The sequence below is a fragment of the Medicago truncatula genome, chromosome 2, assembly GCF_003473485.1.
Source record: "Medicago truncatula cultivar Jemalong A17 chromosome 2, MtrunA17r5.0-ANR, whole genome shotgun sequence".
Classification (NCBI taxonomy): domain Eukaryota; kingdom Viridiplantae; phylum Streptophyta; class Magnoliopsida; order Fabales; family Fabaceae; genus Medicago; species Medicago truncatula.
Window position 1 is genome coordinate 32,251,512 of NC_053043.1, and position 21,574 is coordinate 32,273,085.

At 34.1% G+C, this 21,574-nt stretch overlaps 3 protein-coding genes across 3 annotated transcripts; all 3 read left to right on the forward strand.

Annotated features, from left to right (window-relative positions):
- The first annotated feature begins 3,568 nt into the window (after positions 1–3,568).
- Positions 3,569–7,619, forward strand: LOC112419194 (uncharacterized). The gene is made up of 3 exons (XM_024776306.2): positions 3,569–3,960; positions 6,343–6,693; positions 6,788–7,619. Exons 2-3 carry the CDS (start codon positions 6,343–6,345, stop codon positions 7,406–7,408), a joined length of 972 nt encoding a protein of 323 aa, XP_024632074.1. The 5' UTR covers positions 3,569–3,960; the 3' UTR covers positions 7,409–7,619.
- On the forward strand, positions 3,981–6,246 carry LOC112419195 (uncharacterized). Its single transcript, XM_024776307.2, has 2 exons — positions 3,981–5,601; positions 5,683–6,246. Exons 1-2 carry the CDS (start codon positions 4,818–4,820, stop codon positions 5,769–5,771), a joined length of 873 nt encoding a protein of 290 aa, XP_024632075.1. The 5' UTR covers positions 3,981–4,817; the 3' UTR covers positions 5,772–6,246.
- Positions 7,620–10,890: 3,271 nt separating the features above from the next.
- LOC25486880 (DEAD-box ATP-dependent RNA helicase 47B) lies at positions 10,891–13,112 on the forward strand. Its single transcript, XM_039830622.1, has 2 exons — positions 10,891–11,044; positions 11,246–13,112. Exons 1-2 carry the CDS (start codon positions 11,023–11,025, stop codon positions 12,883–12,885), a joined length of 1,662 nt encoding a protein of 553 aa, XP_039686556.1. The 5' UTR covers positions 10,891–11,022; the 3' UTR covers positions 12,886–13,112.
- The last annotated feature ends 8,462 nt before the right edge of the window (positions 13,113–21,574 follow it).

Genomic DNA, 21,574 nt, shown 5'->3' on the forward strand with positions numbered 1-21,574 from the left:
AAGACTGTTTTAAAAAAAAAAAAATTGTCCTAAAATATAAAATTATCCTAAAAATTGTCCTTCAATAACAATTGGTTGCTCGAGCCAGACCTTGCGCATTCAGTCAAGAATGGTTGGCATTTTTATCCCTCAAATAATATTATCACAAAACTTGGCTACTGCATTGAGGATATGAAAACTTGGAGCAAGTCCAATCTTCCACAATTCAATCAACGCAAACAGCTACTAAGAAGCCAAATTGAAGCTTTCTGTTCTGCCTTTGAAGATGTGGAGAAACCGCACATGCTGGACTTGCAAAATAATCTTGCATCGCTACTCCTCCAAGAAGACATCTACTGGAAACAACGTTCTAAGATTTTTTGGCTAAAGGAGGGAGACACAAACAACAAGTTCTTCCATGCCGCAACTTCCACACGACGGCGTAAAAATACCATCACATAGTTACGCCTTCCATCTGGTGCGTGGCTAACATCACATGATGATATGAGTACACATATTCATAATATTTCTCAACTCTTTTCCAAGCAAGACATGGGAACCAACAACACGTTATTGACTACCTCCTTAATCGAGTGACAACAGAAGATAACATGCTCCTGACTAAACCTTTCACGGTGGATGAATTTAAAGTAGCCATCTTTAGTATGCATCCCGATAAATCCCCAGGTCCAGACAGTCTCAATCCCGGATTCTATCAATATTTTTGGGACGACATAGGTGACGAGGTTTTTAATTCGGCTTGTCACTAGCATGAAACATGTACTCTCCCCTCACAACTCAATGATATTAACATTGTCTTAGCCCCCATAGGTGATCATCCGGAAACTATCAAAGACCTTTGCCAATATCTTTATATAATATCCTTTACAAAAATATTTCTAAAGTATTAGCGAATCGGCTTCGTTCATTGATAGGAAAATTTGTATCTCTGGAACAGGCAACCTTTATACCATCCAGATCCATCATGGACAACGCTTTCCCCGCCTTTGAAATTCTTCACTACATGCGGTGCAAACATAAAGGTAAAAAAGGTGAAGTGGCACTGAAACTAGATATCTCAAAGGCTCGATAGCGTCAATTGGAGTTACTTAAGAGTGGTTATAGAAAAAACGGGATTCAACTCATAATGGATAACATGGATGATGATGATGAGTGTTACCTCGGTTGATTACTATGTCCTCTTCAACGGTGATCGCATTGGGCCTATTTCCCCAGCTAGGGGTCTCAAGAAAGGTTGTCCCCTTTCACCTTACCTCTACATTTTATGTGCTGAAGGCCTTTCAGAATTAATAAAAAAGTATGAACTCGTTGGTGAACTTCATGGTACACGTGTATGTCGTTTGGCACCTCTCATCAACCATCTTCTATTTGCAGATGATAGCTTCCTATTTTGTAAAGCAACCTTAGCTGAAGCGCACAAAATCAAGGAAATTCTTCTGTTCTATCAAAACGCATATGGCCAAGCTTTGAATTTTGGTAAGTCAGCTATAACCTTTTATTCGCAATTCAGCTCCTGATATAATAGATGCTATCTCAACTTGTTTCGGTGTAACAAAGAATATTCGCAGCGATAACTATTTGGGCTTGCCTTCAATGATTGGCCGAAACAAGAAATCCATTTTCAACTACATCAAAGACATGGTTTGGAAGAAATGTCAATCGTGGAGTGCCAAATCGCTTTCCCGGGCCGGTAAAGAGGTACTAATTAAATCTGTGGTTCAAGCAATACCTTTTTACTGTATGGGTGCCCAAATATTTCCCTAAAAAGGGTTTCTTCGAAGCCGATATTGGTCATAATCCAAGTTTTACATGGAGGAGTATATGGAGTTCCCAAAATCTTGTCAAACTCGGCTATAGATGGAATATTGGCAATGGATCAAAAATTAATGATTGGACATCACGTTGGATTCGGCCACTACCAACTCTCAAACCTTCCACCATTCCGCCACCAAACATAGAGGAGTTGTTTGCGAAAGACTCGGGGCACATTTGTCTTTTCTTGTTGGTATTTTGGGTAAAGCCCGCACTTTTAGCTCAAACCCAGGTAGAAACTCTCACTATGAATACCAACCTTCCTCATTCATAATTTCTCGTTCAAAACTGGAGCAGTTTAAGAAGAAGGCTACTTTGGAGCTTCGGGAGAGTTTATATTTTCTTCTTGATTTTCTAGGATATGTTTTTATCTAGTAATTTGTTTTCTAGTTAGCATGTGTAACTAACTCTTTTTAGGTTAGCGTTCTAAGATGAACCTCTGTATATTTTTGTTGGATAATTATTTATTATAATTTGTCGTTTATTTAATTTATTTATTCTTTTGTTCGCTATTAAGTTTTTATTAGATTATTAGTTTTATTTCTGTGAGAGGTGCAACCTTACTTGGGGGGGGTTTAACTGATCAAGTATTTCTTCTGTTTCCTGATCTAGATTCAAATCTTCTTTTGAACTGGATTCTCTAATGACTCTTTCTAAGTGGTCAGTTTTCGACTACGTGATGCCAGTTCGTTAATCATATCCTCCATGACTTCTTTACACTCAATCTCTCTGACTTCCCCTTGATTTGGTATTTGGTCGAATACATTGAACTCGATATGCTCATCTTTTATTCGTAACATCACTTCTCCGACATCCATATCTATCATGGCCCTTCCTGTTGCTAAAAATGGTCTTCCTAGTAGTAATGGACAGTCATTATCTTCTTTCATGTCCATAATCACAAAGTCTACAGGAAACACAAATCTTCCTACTTTAACCAAGACATCTTCTACAACCGTGAAAGGGTGTTTTATAGAACAATCTACTAGAGAGAGCGTCATTCTTGCTAGTTTAACAACCAGATTTCCTAATTTTTTCATCATGGAAAGAGGTATTAAGTTGATACTTGTTCCAAGATCGCACAATGCCTTGTTAATGTTTAAGTTTCCTATGGAGCAGGGTATAGTAAAACTTCCTGGGTCGGTTTTCTTTTGGGGTATTCTATTTTGGATAATGGCACTACAATCTTATGTTAATAATACAGCTTCCTCCCTGGGTAATCCTTTCTTTCTAAAAAGAAGTTTCTTCATAAACTTTGCATAGACATGCATTTTTTTAATGCTTCTGCAAGAGATATGTTTACTTGTAGGTTTTGTAGTAGCTCGATAAACCTCAAGAATTCCTCCTCTTCTTCTTTACTCAGGTTTCTTTCTAACGTGAGGGTAAGGAGTTCTAGTAGGTTTCCTAGAGGAATCGTAGTTTCGTTGTCAACTCTTTCCTCGTTTCGTTCCAGTCTGTCTTCAGGTTGTTGCTCATCAACCTCATGGGAGACTTCCTCCTCTTGATATGACATGCTTCTTCTTCTATCACTATTAATGATTCCTCAAGAACTCGCTTCTTCTTAGCTTCTAAAGGTGTTAAAACCTTTTTACTCCTTAATTCCACGACCATTCCAGTTTGGTGTGTACTCTTAGTGGTTTCAATCAGATTATTCAAGTTGTAAACCTTAACCTCCGTACTCTTTTGTTCTATTAGTTATAAAAGAAAGAGTGTGTTGTGTTTTTTTTTTTAAAATGTGAGAAAAGAATTCTCTAAGGGGATGTTTGTTTGAGGGTTACAAAAATAATTCCTAGGAATCTAAGGCTGGAATTGAATATTGCTTTGTTTGGTAGATGGGAATAACACAAATATGCCAAGGAATACATTTTTCCCAGGAAAGTCTTTTACCCACGTTCTCCCCCACGTTCTACCCATTTTTCCTGTCTTTCATTCCAATGAGATAGCATGGGAAAGTTTTATTTCCAGGGAATAAAAACCATGATCTCCAACAAAATACCTCTTCTACCCTTGCCATTCCCGCTATTCTTTTTCTCTGATTCCCGCTAAACATTTTCACCCATGATATTCTGTATAAAAAGAAACCCATGATCTTTGTGTGTGCATCAACTGCTTGCCAATTGGGTTTTTGATTTCACTCTTCTGTTCAAGGTATCATCTAATTTCATCATAATTCTTCCATTACTCAACATAGATTTGGTGATTGATATCAATTCTCTGTTTTTTTGTCTGCTGTTTGTTGCTTATTGCTTTGTCTCAACCCATTTTTGTTCATTTTTTATGAGAAATTTAACTCAGTTTTGTTTCATATTTTTTTTCCCACTGTTTGGCAATTCTTGTTTTTTCCCAATCATGAATCAATGAAAAAAAAGGTTAGAGACAACTTGTTTTTATTAAACCACCTTCTTCTAACTTTTTCCAAAATATGCTAATAACCATAACGCTGAATTCTTTGTTCGTAAAACTTCAGCATGTGCTAGTAATAACCAATAAGCCTGTGTTATAACTCTAATTTTGAAAATGAAGTATATAACATGTTCTTTTTTCAACTTTTATACTGCTTAATATTATCCATAGATGATGTTCCCAAATGTGACATATTATCTAAGAAAGTGAGATTTGTCAAATTTGGAATCATTATATATTTATTAGTTGTGTAATGACATCAATTATACTTTGAATTCATTTACTCTATTGGTTGTGTATCTAGAACCATGTAGCCATAGGATACATCAACTGAGCTCCTAGTTGTATTGTTAAAGCTTAGTAACTTGATAGTGAAAATCTGCAAGATGTGGTACATAATCTAAGTCAAGTAGTATGATGTTCAATGTTACATCTTTGTGCATAATTTGACATTCTTTTGTTTCCATCATGATATTTCCAAGTGTGAAATATTATCTAAGAAAGTGAGATTTGTCAAATTTGGAATCACTATATATTTGGATGTTTGTGCTCTGTTTAGAATGTTATATATGGTGTAATTCCTATGTCTCTAATATAGTATTATGATGTGCAGCAATTTTTTGTTTTTAATCATGACACATTTGATGGAAATACGTGAAAGGAAGAAAAAAATTATAGCAATGTTTATGATATATATGGAGATGTTGAATTACTTTATGTTGATGACAATTGTGTTATGCTACCTTGAGTTAAGTAAGCGTTCAAAAAAGCGAAAAAGGTCATGGGATTTTTATGAAAGAAGTTTAATTAGAGAAGTCCATTTTCGTAGAATTATTTACATAAGTGATTTGGCTTGCATTGAAAATACAAGGATGGATAGAGCTGCTTTCCATAAACTATGTGACATGTTGCAAGTTATTGGTGGATTGCTTCCTACTCGACACATGTGTGTGGAGGAGTTGGTGGCCATGTTTTTACATATATTGGCACATCATGTTAAGAATAGATTGATTAGAAGACAATTTGTTAGGTCTGGTGAAACGATTAGTAGGCATTTCAGTAATGTATTATTGGCAGTTTTGAAGTGTCATAAAGAATTGTTAAAACAACCTAAACCAATTTTGGAGGGCAACACAGACGAACGATGGAAATACTTTAAAAATTGTTTAGGAGCTCTTGATGGCACTTACATCAAGGTCAATGTGCTGGAAGCTGACAAAAGTAGATATAGAACAAGGAAGGGTGAGATAGCTACAAATGTGTTAGGTGTATGCTCACCAGATTTACAATTCATATATGTTTTGCCTGGTTGGGAGGGATCAGCTGCTGACTCTAGAGTCCTTAGAGATGCTATTTCTCGACCAAATGGTTTAAAGGTTCCTCAAGGTACAATAGTATAAATTAATATAAAAATAAAATATGTCTTGCATAGTTTATGGATTTTAACTTCAGGTTTATTTATGATAGGGTATTATTATTTATGTGATGCTGGATACATGAATGGAGAAGGATTTCTTACTCCTTATAGAGGTCAAAGGTATCACCTTAGTGAGTAGAGGAATGGATTACAAGCATCTACCCCTAAAGAATTTTTCAATATGAAACATTCTTCAGCTAGGAATGTAATAGAAAGATGTTTTGGACTTTTGAAAGGATGTTGGGCTATATTGAGAGAGAAGTCATTTTATCCTGTAAAAACTCAAGGAAGAATAATAGCAGCTTGTTGTCTTCTACATAATCATATTCGCAAAGAAATGACATTGGATCCTTTGGAATTGAATTTAGGAGATGATGAGTTCTCTGATGAAGTCATGTCCGGTGACATGATAACTACGGTGGAGCCAAGTACGACGTGGAGTCAATGGAGAGATAGTTTTTCATTAGATATATTTAATAGGTGGAGAGGTGGAAATCATTGAAAGTTTTCATATTTTTTTATTTGACATTTCAATTTGATTGTAATTTTTATTTTCAGTGTACTGTTGACTTTGATTTAAAAGTTTTATTAATCAAATCTGTTTCTTTTTATGAGTTTTTATTTGTAAAATATGTACTTGTAATATGATTTTATTTATTGTTTATTGTTATATATTTTGACATGCACGCACTTGTTGAGTTGTTGAATAGATGGACGGGTCGTCTGAAAATCAAAATGTAAGAATCACAAAGCGACAATGGACTCATGAAGAAGATGAAGTATTGGTGGAAGGTTTGTTGAAATTAGTGGATGAGGGTTGGAAGGCTGATGCAAACTCATTTAAACCTGGGTATACTAAAGCTTTGGAGAAATATATTCACAACAAATTCTCAGGTTGCACACTAAAAGCTACCCTGCATATTGAATCAAGAGTGAAACTGCTTAAAAGACAGTATTCTGCAATCAAAGATATGTTGGGTCCAGGTGCAAGTGGTTTTGGGTGGAATGATGCTAAAAAGATGATTAAAGTAGAGAAGGAGATTTATCGTCAATGGTGCAAGGTAATATAAGATATACTATTCCACAATTGATAAATTCATGATAATTTTTCTTGCATTAAATTTATATTTCTAAACAATTTTTCCTTTAATGCAGTCTCACCCTACCGCAGTTGGTTTGTATGAAAAACCATTTCCACACTATGATAGCTTGGATACTGTATTTGGAAAAGATAAAGCAGCTGGTACTGTAACAGAAGATATCATTGATATGACTATTGAGATGGAGAAGGAAAATGTTCAATCAACACAAGAGGGCGGATCAGGAATTAATTTGAATGATGATGATGATGCTGAGAATTTTGAGTCGCAGATGCCAGAAACACCCACAGCTAACACTACTGCTCCGGGTTCAAATCCAACAAACCAGTCACAACGTGATTCTACTAATTATAGGACCGGAAAGCGTGGGGGAAAAAGGGTGAAGTATAACGATGATGCTTCTGATAGCATGTCAAATTCATTGAACAAATTGGGTGAGATTTATGCTTATGGTGTTGAGAATATGAAACAAGTCTTCACTTCTTGTTTTGTGCACGAGAAACACACAGCTGATAGGAGGAACCAGATTGTCTCTATTTTAAAAGAAATTGAAGGACTGTCTGATGCAGAAGTGGTAATGGCTGGTATGCTTATCACCAAAGACAATAACCTTTGCGACTATTTTTTCATAATGGATACTCCTGGATTGAGGAAGCGGTTTGTGGACATTGTTTGAGTAACAATGGTTCTAGGTAGAATTTAGAATGTTCAATGCTTTTTGAATTTGGTAAAAAAAACTCATTAGCCACTGTTTTTAATTCCTTTTATTATTTAGTTGAATCCGTTATTATGGTCTTTATTAGTTGTGTAATCACTTCGATTATACTTAAAATTTATTTACTCTATTGGATATGTTACTAGTGCAACTTTTGATTTATTTTTGAAAAAGTGATTTTGCTAGTCTCGTATTGGTTTCAGTTTATGCATAACTAGTTTTTAGTGTCTTTTTTTAGTTTGTTCTTGTGGACTTTGAAATCTTCTTTAATAGTGAAGATGGGGACAAAACTGATTATAAGTTTATGTGTAACATCAGTGGTGTCTGGTGTGATTTCAACAGGTAGGGGCTGATTTCAAATCATTGATGATATAAAGAGCAGTGTAGGTTTAGCCTTGTTTTTGCTGTCGGATCTGCAATTTAGTGCAGTTCCATTCCATACTTGTATGATTTTTTAGGTTTTTGTGGCTGCTATTGCTTTTCATTTAGTTTTGAGGCTGGTATGTTCAATTTTCAGTGCAGTTTTATGCGTTGTTTTCGACCTGCTTTGGCTGGTTTTTTTCTTTTCTTCTTTCTACTATCGTTTCTACTATCTCGCTGCTTCAGTAGTTTTGTTTGTACTCTTCTTGTGCGTTTCCAAGTATACCTTGTGCTTGGACGAGTGTTTATCAATACCTTGTGCTGGTATGTTGCTGCAATCTGTGACAGACTGCACATTGTTTTACATATAAAACACTTGAACAATTTCATGTGATTTCTGCATAATTTGTTGACTGATTGTAGCAACATCTATTGTATGACTCTAAAAAATGAGCTTGTTTCTTGATCTCCAAGAGCATGGTAGTCGAACAATGCATGAACTCCTTGACCAATACATCCTCATTCTGATCCCAGCAGGGTATATGTTTATTTTTTCTTTACCTCTATTACCAAGCTATTTACTAGTGGTTATCTGCTGGCACTGAACTTGTAGTCTAACTGTATTTGTTTAGGGAAAAGTCCAATTTACTCCCTCTAACTTAGGATTAAGATCATGTGCTTTTAGTGCTCAAACATTAAAAATGTGAATAAAATCCTCAAACTTTAAAACTGTTAGCATGTGTTATAACTCTAATTTTGAAATGAAGTATATAACATGTTCTTTTTTCAACTTTTATACTGCTTAATATTATCCATAGATGATGTTCCCAAGTGTGACATATTATCTAAGAAAGTGAGATTTGTCAAATTTGGAATCACTATATATTATTAGTTGTGTAATGACATCAATTATACTTTGAATTCATTTACTCTATTGGTTGTGTCACTAGTCTGATGTTGGTGTTGTTTACATCTGTCACATTTAAGTTTTTGGTATTGAAAATATAATTCATCAGGTTGTGAGTTTTATACTCAAAAAGTTAACAGATTGGTGACTATGCATTAGAAAAGTGTGGTTCAATATGTGAAGTATCACTGCCACATCTTGTCTTTATGTTTAAATTGTGTAATATTGTAAAAAAAAATATGTTACAATACTGTGACAGAATATTGGTTTTATGTTTTTCATACACAAGCTCAAAAGTAGACCATTGCAGAACATGATGTAGAAGTAGTGACTAAGGATGACTCTGAGATTTGTATTTGGTTGATGAGGTAAGAGTGGTGACATTCTCTGTTTTCTGGTTTTGCACAAGGAGGTTAGCTTCTGTTTGTGGACTTTGCTTGGTTCTTCTATCTACCATTTTAGCAGCAACTTTTTGGTTCCTGTTTGTATTGCAATTCTGATCTTTCTCAAGTAATTGGGTTGTAACTTGTACGGTTTACCTACAACTCATGTTGTAAATATGGAAAAGAAGACGTTGGTTTCATGGTTTATTCAATAGGGATATTTATGTGATTATAACATTTATTCCCAGGATTCTACATCTCAAGCCAAACATATTTTATCTATTCCTTGGAATTATTTTAAAACAATTCCTAGGAATTAAACAATTAACCAAACACCTTTTTCTATATTTTCCTGGGAATAAAATTTTCACCTTCACATTCCTGGGAAAATGAATACCTAGGAATAAATTTTGTAACCCTCAAACAAACGCCCCCTAAAGAGAAATGGGTCGTGTCCATCAACTTATAAGTGTTAGGTGCATTCATGACAAGAATAAGTAATGAAAACAGTTCAGTTGAAAATATAAAAAAATCCCGGCAACGGCACCAAAAACTTGATGCATACTTTCGTGTCTAATTCGAATAGCGTAATTGCGCAATGGCAAGTGTACCAGTCATTTTCATCAAGTAATAAAGTTAGTAAGTAGAGTATCGTATCCACAGGGATTTTCCTTTCGTACGAACAATTCTCGTTACTTATTTTTGTAAGTTGACGGTATCAAAGTGGTTGCAATTTCCAACATAGCGATTTTACCTGTTTTCGGTTGCAGAAAAGTAAACAGCGGTTAGGATTCTTCGAATCCCCTCTGTATATTCGTTGTTGGATAATAAATAATATAAATGTCGCGTTTATTTATCTTAGATAGATTATACAAGTGATGAGGCTCTTGGGAGTTTATTAAATAGGTAGGGCACCACCTAACCCAATGGGCATCATCCACACTTAGTACCTAATTAGGCCTTTCCCTCCGATGGCTAACTGCACCTACTGATCGCACAGTGATCCTTACGTGCGGGGTCTTGCTAACTCAAAGGTAATTGAAACATAAACTTAAATTGGCTTTCCAGTGTTTCCCAAGACAATGAAGGCCAAGGTTCTCTTAGGTTTGTCCATCTATGGATCTTAGGACACTCATAGTACACTCTCTCTATGCTTACTTAGTAGTTCTACAAACAGGCAACCCTAATCTACGTCTACCTTACTAAGGGTTTTGAGAGAATGGTCTTACTAAACTATAACTTTAAATCGGACAGCTAGGTACTTGTTACCCTAATTACTAACTAGTTAATTCCTAGCTTCACTAATGCACCACACGACCCAATGGGTATCATCCATTGGATACCTACGTCTAGGGACGACAATTCCAATGGTTTCTTTGGCTAATTAATAATTACTTACTTCCTAGACAGATAGTTAACGGTAAAACGATATAAATATCAAGATATATAAGCATTCACTTAGTGAAACGAATATTAGATCCCTGTCACAACCTTAAAAAAATGTGTTTATTTCTTTTCTTGTAAAAAAAAGATATTTATAAATAGATAAATAAAAAAGAAATAAAATAGTCTATTGAACATAATTTGGTTGGCAAGGATGTTGCAGCATGAAGAGGTCGTAGTTTGAACTGTAATTCTTTATTTATCTTAGAGTAAATAAATTATTTACAGGACTTTTAAAGATAAATTTTAGCTACTAAAGTATTTAAAAATAATTAATAAAATGGACTAGACAAATAAAATAAAAATTTAAAAAATAAAAACTTATACGATAAACCCTCGAAACTGTCTCGCATATGCTCCCACACACAGCATAAAACAAACACTCGTTACCTCACCCTTCAATCCAGAAAATTGAAAACCCAATTTCCCAAATTCAACTACTTTTTCTTGGTCATGTTCATCACAATTGGGTCCAGATTGTAATGGAAGTTTCAAAAAATAAAGGTTTCAACTTTTTGTCACCCTTAATTTGTTCCAAAGTTTGAATTTTTTTTATGTGGGTTTTTCAGCTTTTACATGTTTCACACTTTGTGGTTTGTTTGAAGCTTTTTATTAAGATTATTGTCTTGTCCCATTTACAGAAAAAAAAGTTAATTAGGTTGTTGTTTGTTGTTTGTTGAAAAAAGATGCAATCTTTGGTTTCAGCAAAGTTTCTTGTACTTGTTGGAGAATCATTTCCTATGAGAAGGGCTTTGTTGAATTCTAGATTTGCTTGGTTTCATAGTAGTGTGAAATGTTTGAACAAACATGATTCTTTGACCCTTTCAAGCGTTGGTTTTGAAAGTGAAATTGAGCCAAAGATTACAAGTGAAGAAAACAAGGTTAAGCCGTTAGGTTTATCTTCTTCTGAGGGTTTCAAGGTGAAAAGAAAACCCTTTGGAATTAGTGAGAAGAAAAGTGTTAGGATTAAAGAGAGAAAAGAAATAGAGAATGCCCCTTTTGCTGCTAAGTCGTTTTCGGAACTCGGTATTCCGGAAGTGTTGATTGAGAGGTTAGGAAAAGAGGGTTTTAATGTTCCGACTGATGTTCAGTCTGCTGCGGTGCCTACCATTTTGAAGAACCGTGATGTGATAATTCAGTCGTATACGGGTTCGGGGAAGACACTGGCTTATCTGCTTCCTATATTGTCTGTTATTGGGCCGCTGAAAGGTGAAAATAATGAAGGGGGAGGTGATGGTGGTGAGTCTGGGAAGAAATTGGGAGTAGAAGCGGTGATTGTTGCTCCTTCGAGGGAGCTTGGAATGCAGATAGTTAGGGAGTTTGAGAAGATATTGGGAATGGAAAACAGGAAAGTGGTTCAGCAGCTTGTGGGAGGTGCGAACCGAACCAGGCAGGAAGAAGCCCTTAAGAAAAACAAACCTGCTATTGTTGTTGGTACGCCTGGTAGGATAGCCGAGCTTAGTGCAAGTGGGAAACTTCGTGCTCATGGCTGTCAATACTTGGTATTAGATGAAGTTGACGAGCTCCTTTCGTTCAATTTTCGGGAAGACATGCACAGGTTATTGGAGCATGTTGGGAGGAGATCGGGTGCAGACCATAACTCAAAAGCTAAAAAAACCGAGCGTCAGTTAATTATGGTTTCTGCAACTGTGCCTTTTTCGGTTGTAAGGGCAGCTAAAAGCTGGGGTTCTGACCCACTTCTTGTTCAAGCTAAGAAAATTGTACCGCTGGAAACTTTGTCACCTGAGCCTGTCAAATTGTCACCGAGCTCGAGTTCTACCCCATCTGTGCCCTCTAAGGCTGTGGTAGAGAGTCTACCTCCAGCATTGAAACACTATTACTGTGTAGTGAGGTTGCAGCACAAAGTTGATACATTGAGAAGGTGTATTCATGCACTGGATGCCAAATTCGTGATAGTTTTCATGAACCATACTAAGCAGTTAAAGGATGTTGTCTTCAAGCTGGAAGCCCGTGGAGTGAAAGCCGCAGAGTTACACGGGGATCTTGGGAAGCTTGGTAGGTCGACAACTCTGAAGAAGTTTAAGAATGGTGAGGTTAGAGTTCTTGTGACTAACGAATTATCAGCAAGAGGTTTGGATGTGGCAGAATGTGATCTTGTGGTAAACCTGGACTTACCGACAGATTCTATTCACTATGCACACCGAGCTGGTCGAACTGGTCGGCTTGGTAGGAATGGTACTGTGCTGACCATATGTGAAGAGTCAGAGGTTTTTGTTGTGAGAAAATTGAAGAAGCAACTTGAAATACCGATTGCTTGCTGTAATTTCGTTGAGGGAAAGCTTACTATCACTGAAGAAGAGAATGCACTGAGAAGCACTTCTTGAAGATGAGGTGTTGTAATTTTGCAGCTTGTTTAGTTGTAATTTTCTGTTTTTCATTCTTCATTGAGCCTTTCGTTTTTCTCTTTGATATTATAATTTCCATTTTCAGATACGTGCATTGTAGTTTACATTTTAAATTGATTATAATTAGTATATATACTGATAAATGGAGATGTTATCTGGTTCACAACAACTACAGTTTATTTATTCAATTTGTTTTTACTCATTCACTATATTGAGTTTATGTCCATTAGACTGTTTTGTTTCCTTTTGTCTTTGATTGTTTCTCAGTTTTTAACTGTGAAGCCCAAATACTTCAGAAGTGGAAAAGGGTTGGTGTCATGTCTGATACGTATCCTATCCTATCCTATATCAATACATGTATGATACTAGAGGTAGAGGAAGACCTACAAAAACTATAAAAGAAACTATTAAGAAAGATTTAGAGATTAATGAGTTGGACCAAAATATGATTTATGATAGAATATAATGGTGTAATTTGATCCATGTAGCCGACACTGCTTAGTGGGATAAGACTTGGTTATTGTTTGCTATAGCTAGAAAGTAAACAATAATTTCTTATTCTTTTAAAAACATTTTTCTCAATACTTATAAGATACTTATGTTCTTCATATGTCTTGCCAACTAAAAACATGGCAGTCATTATTATAAGACAAGGCTTGGTGCAGAGTTGCAGAATTCTGAGCAGCAGATTTGCATAGCTGTTGCTCATTATCTGTCCTGTTTCCGCTGGTCTTGTTGCTCCATTCTTGCGGCTGCATTTTCACGTATCCAACTTTGGCCCTGTTTGGATAAACAACTTAATAAGCGTGGAGTATAATCACTTATCATATATGTACTTGCGTATAATCTATTTTCATAACAAAAGATAAGTTAAAGTCAAATTGTTTTTACATAAGCCATAAGCTCTCCAAACCACTCTCACAAGTACTTATATCATTAGCTAAGCTCAATTAAGTCAATCTAAATAGTCCTATGCCTATTTGTTATGATACAAGCATCATTTTTGTAAATTGTAATCCACACATGCAGAGACATTGAAAGAATATGTTCCTTGAATGGAGAATTTTAATTATTTTTGTAAAATGGGATGCATTTCATCTCTTGAATTCAATTAAATTCTTATATCACCATGTTTAATGATCCCTGATCCCAATAATCAACTTGCTTGTCACAACCATGACTCTGAATTATAAGCTGCCAGGTCCCATAAGGCCTTGTCTGCTGCACTCTTTCTTCTTCACAAAGCTGATATTTGGTGTTAAGTTCTTCTTAAACTTTTTTTAATGTCTCAATTAATTTATTGGGTTTTGCTTTTAATTGACACTGTCATGTTGAAGTAAATAGTTTAAAATCACATAACTTCACAAATAGTTTTTACTGTCAGAACTTCATAAATAGTTTTTTCTGAGGATTCTGGGATAAAACTTGGGGAACAACATTGCTGATAAGGCTCTATAAGATTCTAGAAGAAGGAGGAGGAGGAGGAGGATTAGACAAAGAAGATGAGGAAGAGGAACAGGAAGAAGAACTGTTATGCGATCTATTGTTACTTGCATCATAAGTAATCTGTTATTATTGGCTAACAACAAAGTCACTTATTTTAGGACGGATGGAGTAATTCAGATTGAAAATTTGTATGTCATCGCGATTCATATTCTTCTTAATTAAAAAAGTGTTGCCGAAATAAAGAATGTTTCTGGAATTCAGATTTGATTGGCTTTCATAGATTCTTGCACGCCATTTTCCAGAGATCGTTTAGAGTGTGAAGCAACATTAAATAATAAATAAATAGAATTGCTTTGGAGTAGGTTCTTGTTGAATTTATTTCTTTGAATTATGAGAAGGGTATCTAATCTATTGACCAATGACAAGTGAAATGGGACCATGTTCGTTCCTGCACGCACCCATGTGCTCTTTTAACATTTTTCTATGGCCAGCTTGCAATATGTTGCTATGTGCCACTTAATTATATAATAATTTTATTTATATATACCAAATAGATCATCTTTTTCAACTCAAATCTAAAAATAAAACATTCTTCTAATAAACAATAAAACTAGGTTGATCTTATTGAATAAAAACAATATTCAAAAAAAGAGTGTAGTATACTCATAGATATTATTTGAATAGTGCTAAGGTCAAACTACAAATAGTCTAAAGGTGAAACTACATATATAATGCACTGATATTTAAGAAATGATATTCGTATAAATATTTTGCGATAATTTTTTCTCTCATACTAACATTGTTTTTACTCTCTCTCTCTCTCTCTCCCCCTCCTTTTTCTCTCTATACTGTTTTTGAGAAATTAAAAAAGAGAAAAAGAAGGTTGTTTTAAAGGTCGACATAAAATAGTTGTACAAATATCATTACTTTTGATATTTATGTACAATTCTATTTCAATAGACATATTTTTTGACATATATATGTTTTTGAAATATATTGTATTAATCCTTAATAATGTACGAAATACGAAAATGAAAATCAAAGGTTGCAATAAGATCAAGTATATTATCGTTAGTATGAAAAGGTTGGACTATATCCAAAGTTCAAGTGTTCTCCTAACAACTTCTCAGTATGATTCCAACCATAGTAAACCTTTTGCGGCGTAGAGTCTTAAAGAAATCAGGTGAGAGCCTTGTGCCCCTTGAGTAAGGAGGTCCTAGAGTCAGTCACTTATTTGTTGTAGGGTAACATCTAAAGTCTGGTATTAAAATTTAAGCTTGTTAGACTTTGAGCAAAGGTTAGAAAAACATAAGAAAGGAGAGGGGAGGTTAATTGTGTTTACTCTTTTTCTCTTAATGAACTGAAAGTAAAAAGTTAAGGGAGATAAGATTAGCACATATGTTTATTTTTGTTCACCCTACAGTTCGGGATTACGTCCAGTCCTCTTGCACTTTCAAGTAATTTTTTACTACGATCAAACTTGATTATCACAACGCTAAGACAACCTAGTCCTAGATTTCCTTGCCTTGACATAGATGACTTTCTAATCTCAAACTAGAGATTTGTTACAATAGATTGTGTTTACACAAACTCTAGGAGTAGTAAACAGAAATAAGCTTAGTACACTATATGTGTTTCTCTTTTTATTTCTTTTGACTGTTTCTAGACAATGTCTATACTATAAAAAAATATGAAATCAGGGTACAATAGTATATATGTAGGATTATGTGTATGTATGTATGTGTGTGACCTTCTTCAGACAAAGCAGGTCCTTTATATAAAGATGTAGATTGATGATCGTTGTTGAAGACATCCTTGTCTTTAAATGCCTGATTAAATATTTTAATCTTCTTGATTAATTGTAGTTAGCGATTCAACCATTCGTTTCCATCGTTGATGTTTTCAATGATTTTACTCAATTTCATAAGTCATAACAAAGTTTCCTTTCATAGCAAAGAGTCGTTGCATCAGTGACAAGTCCAAAGTCAGACCCTTGGTACAAAGGATCTGCAAGATTCAGAGATTTAAACCAAGGAACGTTGACTTGCGTTCCACAAAGATTGACCTTGATTGAACTTGATACATAGTATTGTCTTTATCTAAGCCACTAAGCTTCACTTCAAGGGAACGAGTAAAGATTCTCTCCATTTCCTAAAATAAATGATAGTGTCCATTACTATCGTTTTGGAGTAAATACATGATATAAATACACATATTTCTAAAATTGATGACATTAATCATAGATTTATACACCAAAACTATATTAATGGAGATATGTCGATTTCTGTTAATAAGTGGAGTGGATATGCACTCCAATGAAATATCCTTGGGATTTCCCTTCCTCCTATATAAACAATACTAATGTGTGTTTCTATCCAATGTGGGACTTCCACTTTTTTAAATGCATATACTACTAGTAATATTCAATGTAGGATTCATTGTTTAGTCTTATAATTTCCACATTTGTGTTCCAACAACCCCCCACTAGAATTTAAAAAATGGTTACGGTAATAACGTTAAATGTTTTTGTAAAGTTGTGTATAAACAAAGATGTCTTGGACCTTGAACATTTTCATAGCAAGTAAAATTAGGATTTAACAAGAGTGACTCATGGTGTTGAACTCTATATCAAACATAGAACTCTCACACAACCTTTTCTGAAAGGTGTATTCTTAAAGTATACATGCTTTTATGATCTCGTACGTGTATCCTAGTTAAACGAGCGCTTTAAGCCCCAACTTCCTAAGTATCATACTTCTTCGCCAGAGAATCCAAAACATATTTAAGAGTGTCACTTATCATATAGACCATTTGTGATTCCATTAAGATAGAGTTTTGCATAGATAACCATTCTCTTGCCATAGGTTTAATTTTAAAGCAGCAACTTTGCTTTCTCTATTAGGTTTTTTTCCTTTTCAGTTTGCTTTTTGTTTTCGACATGATTAGATATATTTGTATCCATTCTCTTGATGTTTAGTCTTCCAACTTTCAATTTTCACGCTTGTGTTCCACCAATTAAAAAAAAAAAAAAACTAACTAATTACAAAAGGAAATTAAAACCTACAAAGTTATTAGTTCTTGAGCACCGCCAAGTTGACAAAGTTATCTCCTACTAAAATCGAGAAGAACAAGCTACTTGCTATTGCTATTTTCACTATCTATTCTTTTATGAAAATTAAGTAACCGAGTAGTTTAGTCAATTAGACAATTATATATTTTCATTATTGTATACTATAAGCATCATGGTCAAAAACTCCAAGATAGGTCCCACTCCTTCATTTATTTAATCTAGCTTAATTATACACATACCATTCAAAAACTCTAATGTATTTTTGCTGTATTACACTACTATCAAATAAATTAACATGTTATAAACAGAGTAACATGAAACTTTCGGACCAATTTAAGGAAAATGGTCGGAAATTTGTGTACTAAGCATTTTAAAATTCATAATACTAAATTTTATTACTGTCTTAGATTTGGTTACATGATATGAAATATTTTTCATTGACTTACGTACATACAAACACAACACAATATTGGTTTCCAGGTGTGTGTGACTCTCCTTTTAGCATATTTATTATATATTAGTCTGAAATTAATAAAAAAAAAAAGACTTACACGCACCAAATATTTACTTCTAACGGTGAGAGAGTTTGATTTCTCTTAAATAAAATCTCAATTTATTCGTCTTAACTCAAATTAGTTGAACTGTGAACTGTAAATTCCAAATTCATATATGGTCTAAATGATCAACTGTATTGCATGGGATCAATAATTTTCAATCGTCTGGATTTGAAAGCTAGATTTCAATTAATTTGTAATATTTCGAGAAATCAAACCTCTCAACGCTTGAAGTAACATATTTGGTCGCGTAAGACTTTATATATATATATATATATATATATATATATATTTTTTTTTTTTTTTTTTTTTTTTTTTTTTTTTTTTTTTGTTAAATGAGTGTGCACATTTTAAAAACTATTAAAATATCTTGCCATCTACGCATGTGAGATTTTCAGCATTTGTAGGTGAACTCAATTTTCAGTTTTTCTCTGCAAGTTTCTACCATAATTATGTACTATCTCATCTACGAGATTTATTCATTCTTTTGAACTTGTCACATTAGAAGATGCACTGAATGAGTCTTCCTAAATTAGAGGTAGATTTTATTTAGATCATTGTTCTTTTGACTTTGCATGTGATTTTGCATACGTAGTTCAAATATTGTAGTAAATGGTTGCAAAAATATAATGCACAACAGTTGTATGAGTTCTTAAATAACATCATCATCAAGTTGATGTATAAATATATGAGCAAGGAGTCGGTTAGCGAGTAGAAATTGTTAACTACGTTTTTTACAAGCTGGCTTGCTAGTATCTCAAAAATAATATAAATTAATTCATACTAAATAATATAATGAATTGAGAAAGGTCAAACAATGATAGCAAAAATAAATAAAATATGTATTACATTTTTGGGAGATATATCTTTAGACTATAGCTAGTGTCATTCATATTGGATTGTATAGGATAAGTGTGGCCATTGCTTTAATTGATATATATTTAGATGATTTGAGAACAGTTATTCGATAATACGTTCAAATGATTGGTTCATATAGAATAAAAATGAAAGATTTGTATTGTCACTACCTTAGAGTAGGTCTTCAAATTATTGAGAAATACGAGCCAAATGAAAATTCTTAAATGATTAATGATTAACCCTTACATGCGACAATATAACACCTAATGTAAATTTACAATTTTATACAATGAACATTTAATTTGGACTATTTAAAAAAAGAGCGAAAAATTAATTTAGTCTCTGAAAAAAAACTGAGATGCAATTTCGTCCATTAGAAAGTAAAGTTTTTTTCTAGACCAAAAAAAAAAAAGTAAAGTTCTTTCTCATTGAAAAGAAGAATTTGGGATAATCTAATCCCTATCTTAGTCATTGTCATAAATTTGGTTCATGTAATCATGTTGGGACAAAGAAAATTGGTTTCTTGAATGCAAAAGAAGTAAAAAGAAATAAAAATAGGTGAATGATTGAAGAAGATTTTTGTTTTAAGGACCATTTTGTCCATTTTAATTATTGTCAAAGACTAGATTGTTCCTTTCTCAATTATTGTCAAAGACCAATATTTTTCATTTTGAAACGATTTCACGTTAAACAATCAATTTTGTGATGCATAATAATATATAAGGTATGGGGTTCGAACCCTGACTACCACTAAAAAATCAATTTTGTGATAGTAGTTAAGGATTAAGCTATTTCCGTTTATTTTTCTCAAGACTAAAAATTGAATTTATTTTTCTTATGACCAAATAGAAAAATACTAAGTCCGTCCATTTATATAAGTCGCTTGGGTACTTTAATTTTTTTTTTTTTTTTTTTAAGAAAAGTTTGCAGTATGATAATGCGTATGATTATCATTAAATCATTCTTTATGTATAGATGTTTTCCATTCCATTCTTCATCTTCCTAAATTAAATTAGTAGTATCGATAAAAGGTATATTTGACATTTTTTTTAAGAAAGTAATGATTATGAATCGACTCTTACTGGAGATAATTTACTAAAAAATCACGTGTTACCCATTGATGAGCAACTTTGTACAAGAGGATGCAGGTGTAATGAGGATAGAGAACATTTGTTTGTTTCTTGTAATTTTTTTGGCAATATTTGGTATGTTATTTGCAGTTGGTTGGAGATTTTTCGGCATTTTTTCGGAATCTAATTGCACATCTAAACCAGTTCTGTTGCTTCAGAGGTTTCTCTAAAAATATGTGCTTAGTGTTCAAGGTGTTATGGTTAGCGGTTCTTTCCATTATTTAGAAAGAGAGAAATAAACGTATTTTCCAACATAAGGAAGAGCATATTCTTTTCATGAGCGAACATGTTAAGCTTCTTGTGTTTATGTGGTTTAAATCAAAATTTTCTTTATTCAATTTTGACTACAATATTTGGAGGCAAAATTCTATGTTCTGCCTAACTTCTCTAACTTAGCTCCTTGATGTTCGTTGTTTTTGTTTTGTTTTCTCTTTTTCGAGTTTGTATTTTGGACCTTTTAAGTCTTCTTTAACACGCCTTGTACTGGATGATTTTTTTTTGTGATGGTAATATATAATTTTAGCCTCTTAAAAAAACGTGTCTAATATTTTGAAATGGAGCATATATTTAGGAATATTTTGTCGTTAAGGGAAATTCATTTTTGATAAAGGTAGAATACAAGATCTTATTAATAGAAAATACTACGGTGGTTTTAAAAAATAAAATACTACGGTAAATGCATGGTGATTTTTTACGAAAAATGAGTTTTATTCAAATGTTTTTTTTGGAGAAATCAAAATGAAATATAATAAAAACGACAGCCAATCTTCACGGCACAAGGTGTACCATTGAAGACCGCCCAAAAGTTACAAACAAGTTCAGATAGAACAAACAAAAATCAACTAATGCCCGCACAAAGGAACGGGGCCTGGCACCAATCATGAAAACAATAAGGAAATACAGTAAATTTAGCCTTAAACCACCAAAACGAGAGAAGTTTAATGGCCTCCAACATTTGATAATGAGAACGTTCTTGACCACGAAAAGTTCTATCATTCCTTTCTTTCCATATCTCCCATACAGTTGCAAACCAAATCAAATGTATAAGAGAGCATCTTAATTTTCCGTAACCTGAAGAAGTGCCAAACTGATGAAAATGATCCACAATGTTACCCGGATCCGCAGAATAAACACCAAGCCAATTCCGAATAAGCTGCCAAATATGACCAAAAAGAGTACAAGATAAAAACAAATGAGTCTCGGACTCCTGTTGACCGCAACCACTAATACATAGTTGAGCCTCAGAAGGAATAATGCCTCGACTAAAACAGATTTGTTTTAGAAGGCAATCTATGCCGAAAAAGACGCCAAGCAAAAACCGACACCTTCACCGGGACATCCTTTCTCCATAAGAGAGCCGCTGAAACAATATTAGTGGGAGGCGTCCTATCAATGATCGTACGATAGGCCACCCTAACCGTATACCCCTCCACAGGATCAGGAGTCCACGTCCAGACATCTTCAGTATCAACCTGCAACAAAACCGTTAACAATAAACTCCTACACTCCACTACCATCTCCTCCTCCCAGTCCCACATTCTCCGCCTCCACTTCCACGCCTCCCCTCCAATCTCCCACCCCCAACTGAACATTTGAGCAACAGTAGCCAA

What these genes read in the sequence shown, in the direction of transcription:
- LOC112419194 (XM_024776306.2), top strand. Translation starts at nt 6,343, where the DNA reads ATGGACGGGTCGTCTGAAAATCAAAATGTAAGAATCACAAAGCGACAA. An exon ending in TTTATCGTCAATGGTGCAAG is followed by an intron (nt 6,694 to 6,787) that starts GTAATATAAGAT and finishes CCTTTAATGCAG; the next exon opens with TCTCACCCTACCGCAGTTGG.
- LOC112419195 (XM_024776307.2), top strand. Translation starts at nt 4,818, where the DNA reads ATGATGTGCAGCAATTTTTTGTTTTTAATCATGACACATTTGATGGAA. An exon ending in TGGTTTAAAGGTTCCTCAAG is followed by an intron (nt 5,602 to 5,682) that starts GTACAATAGTAT and finishes TATTTATGATAG; the next exon opens with GGTATTATTATTTATGTGAT.
- LOC25486880 (XM_039830622.1), top strand. Translation starts at nt 11,023, where the DNA reads ATGGAAGTTTCAAAAAATAAAG. An exon ending in GGAAGTTTCAAAAAATAAAG is followed by an intron (nt 11,045 to 11,245) that starts GTTTCAACTTTT and finishes CTTTGGTTTCAG; the next exon opens with CAAAGTTTCTTGTACTTGTT.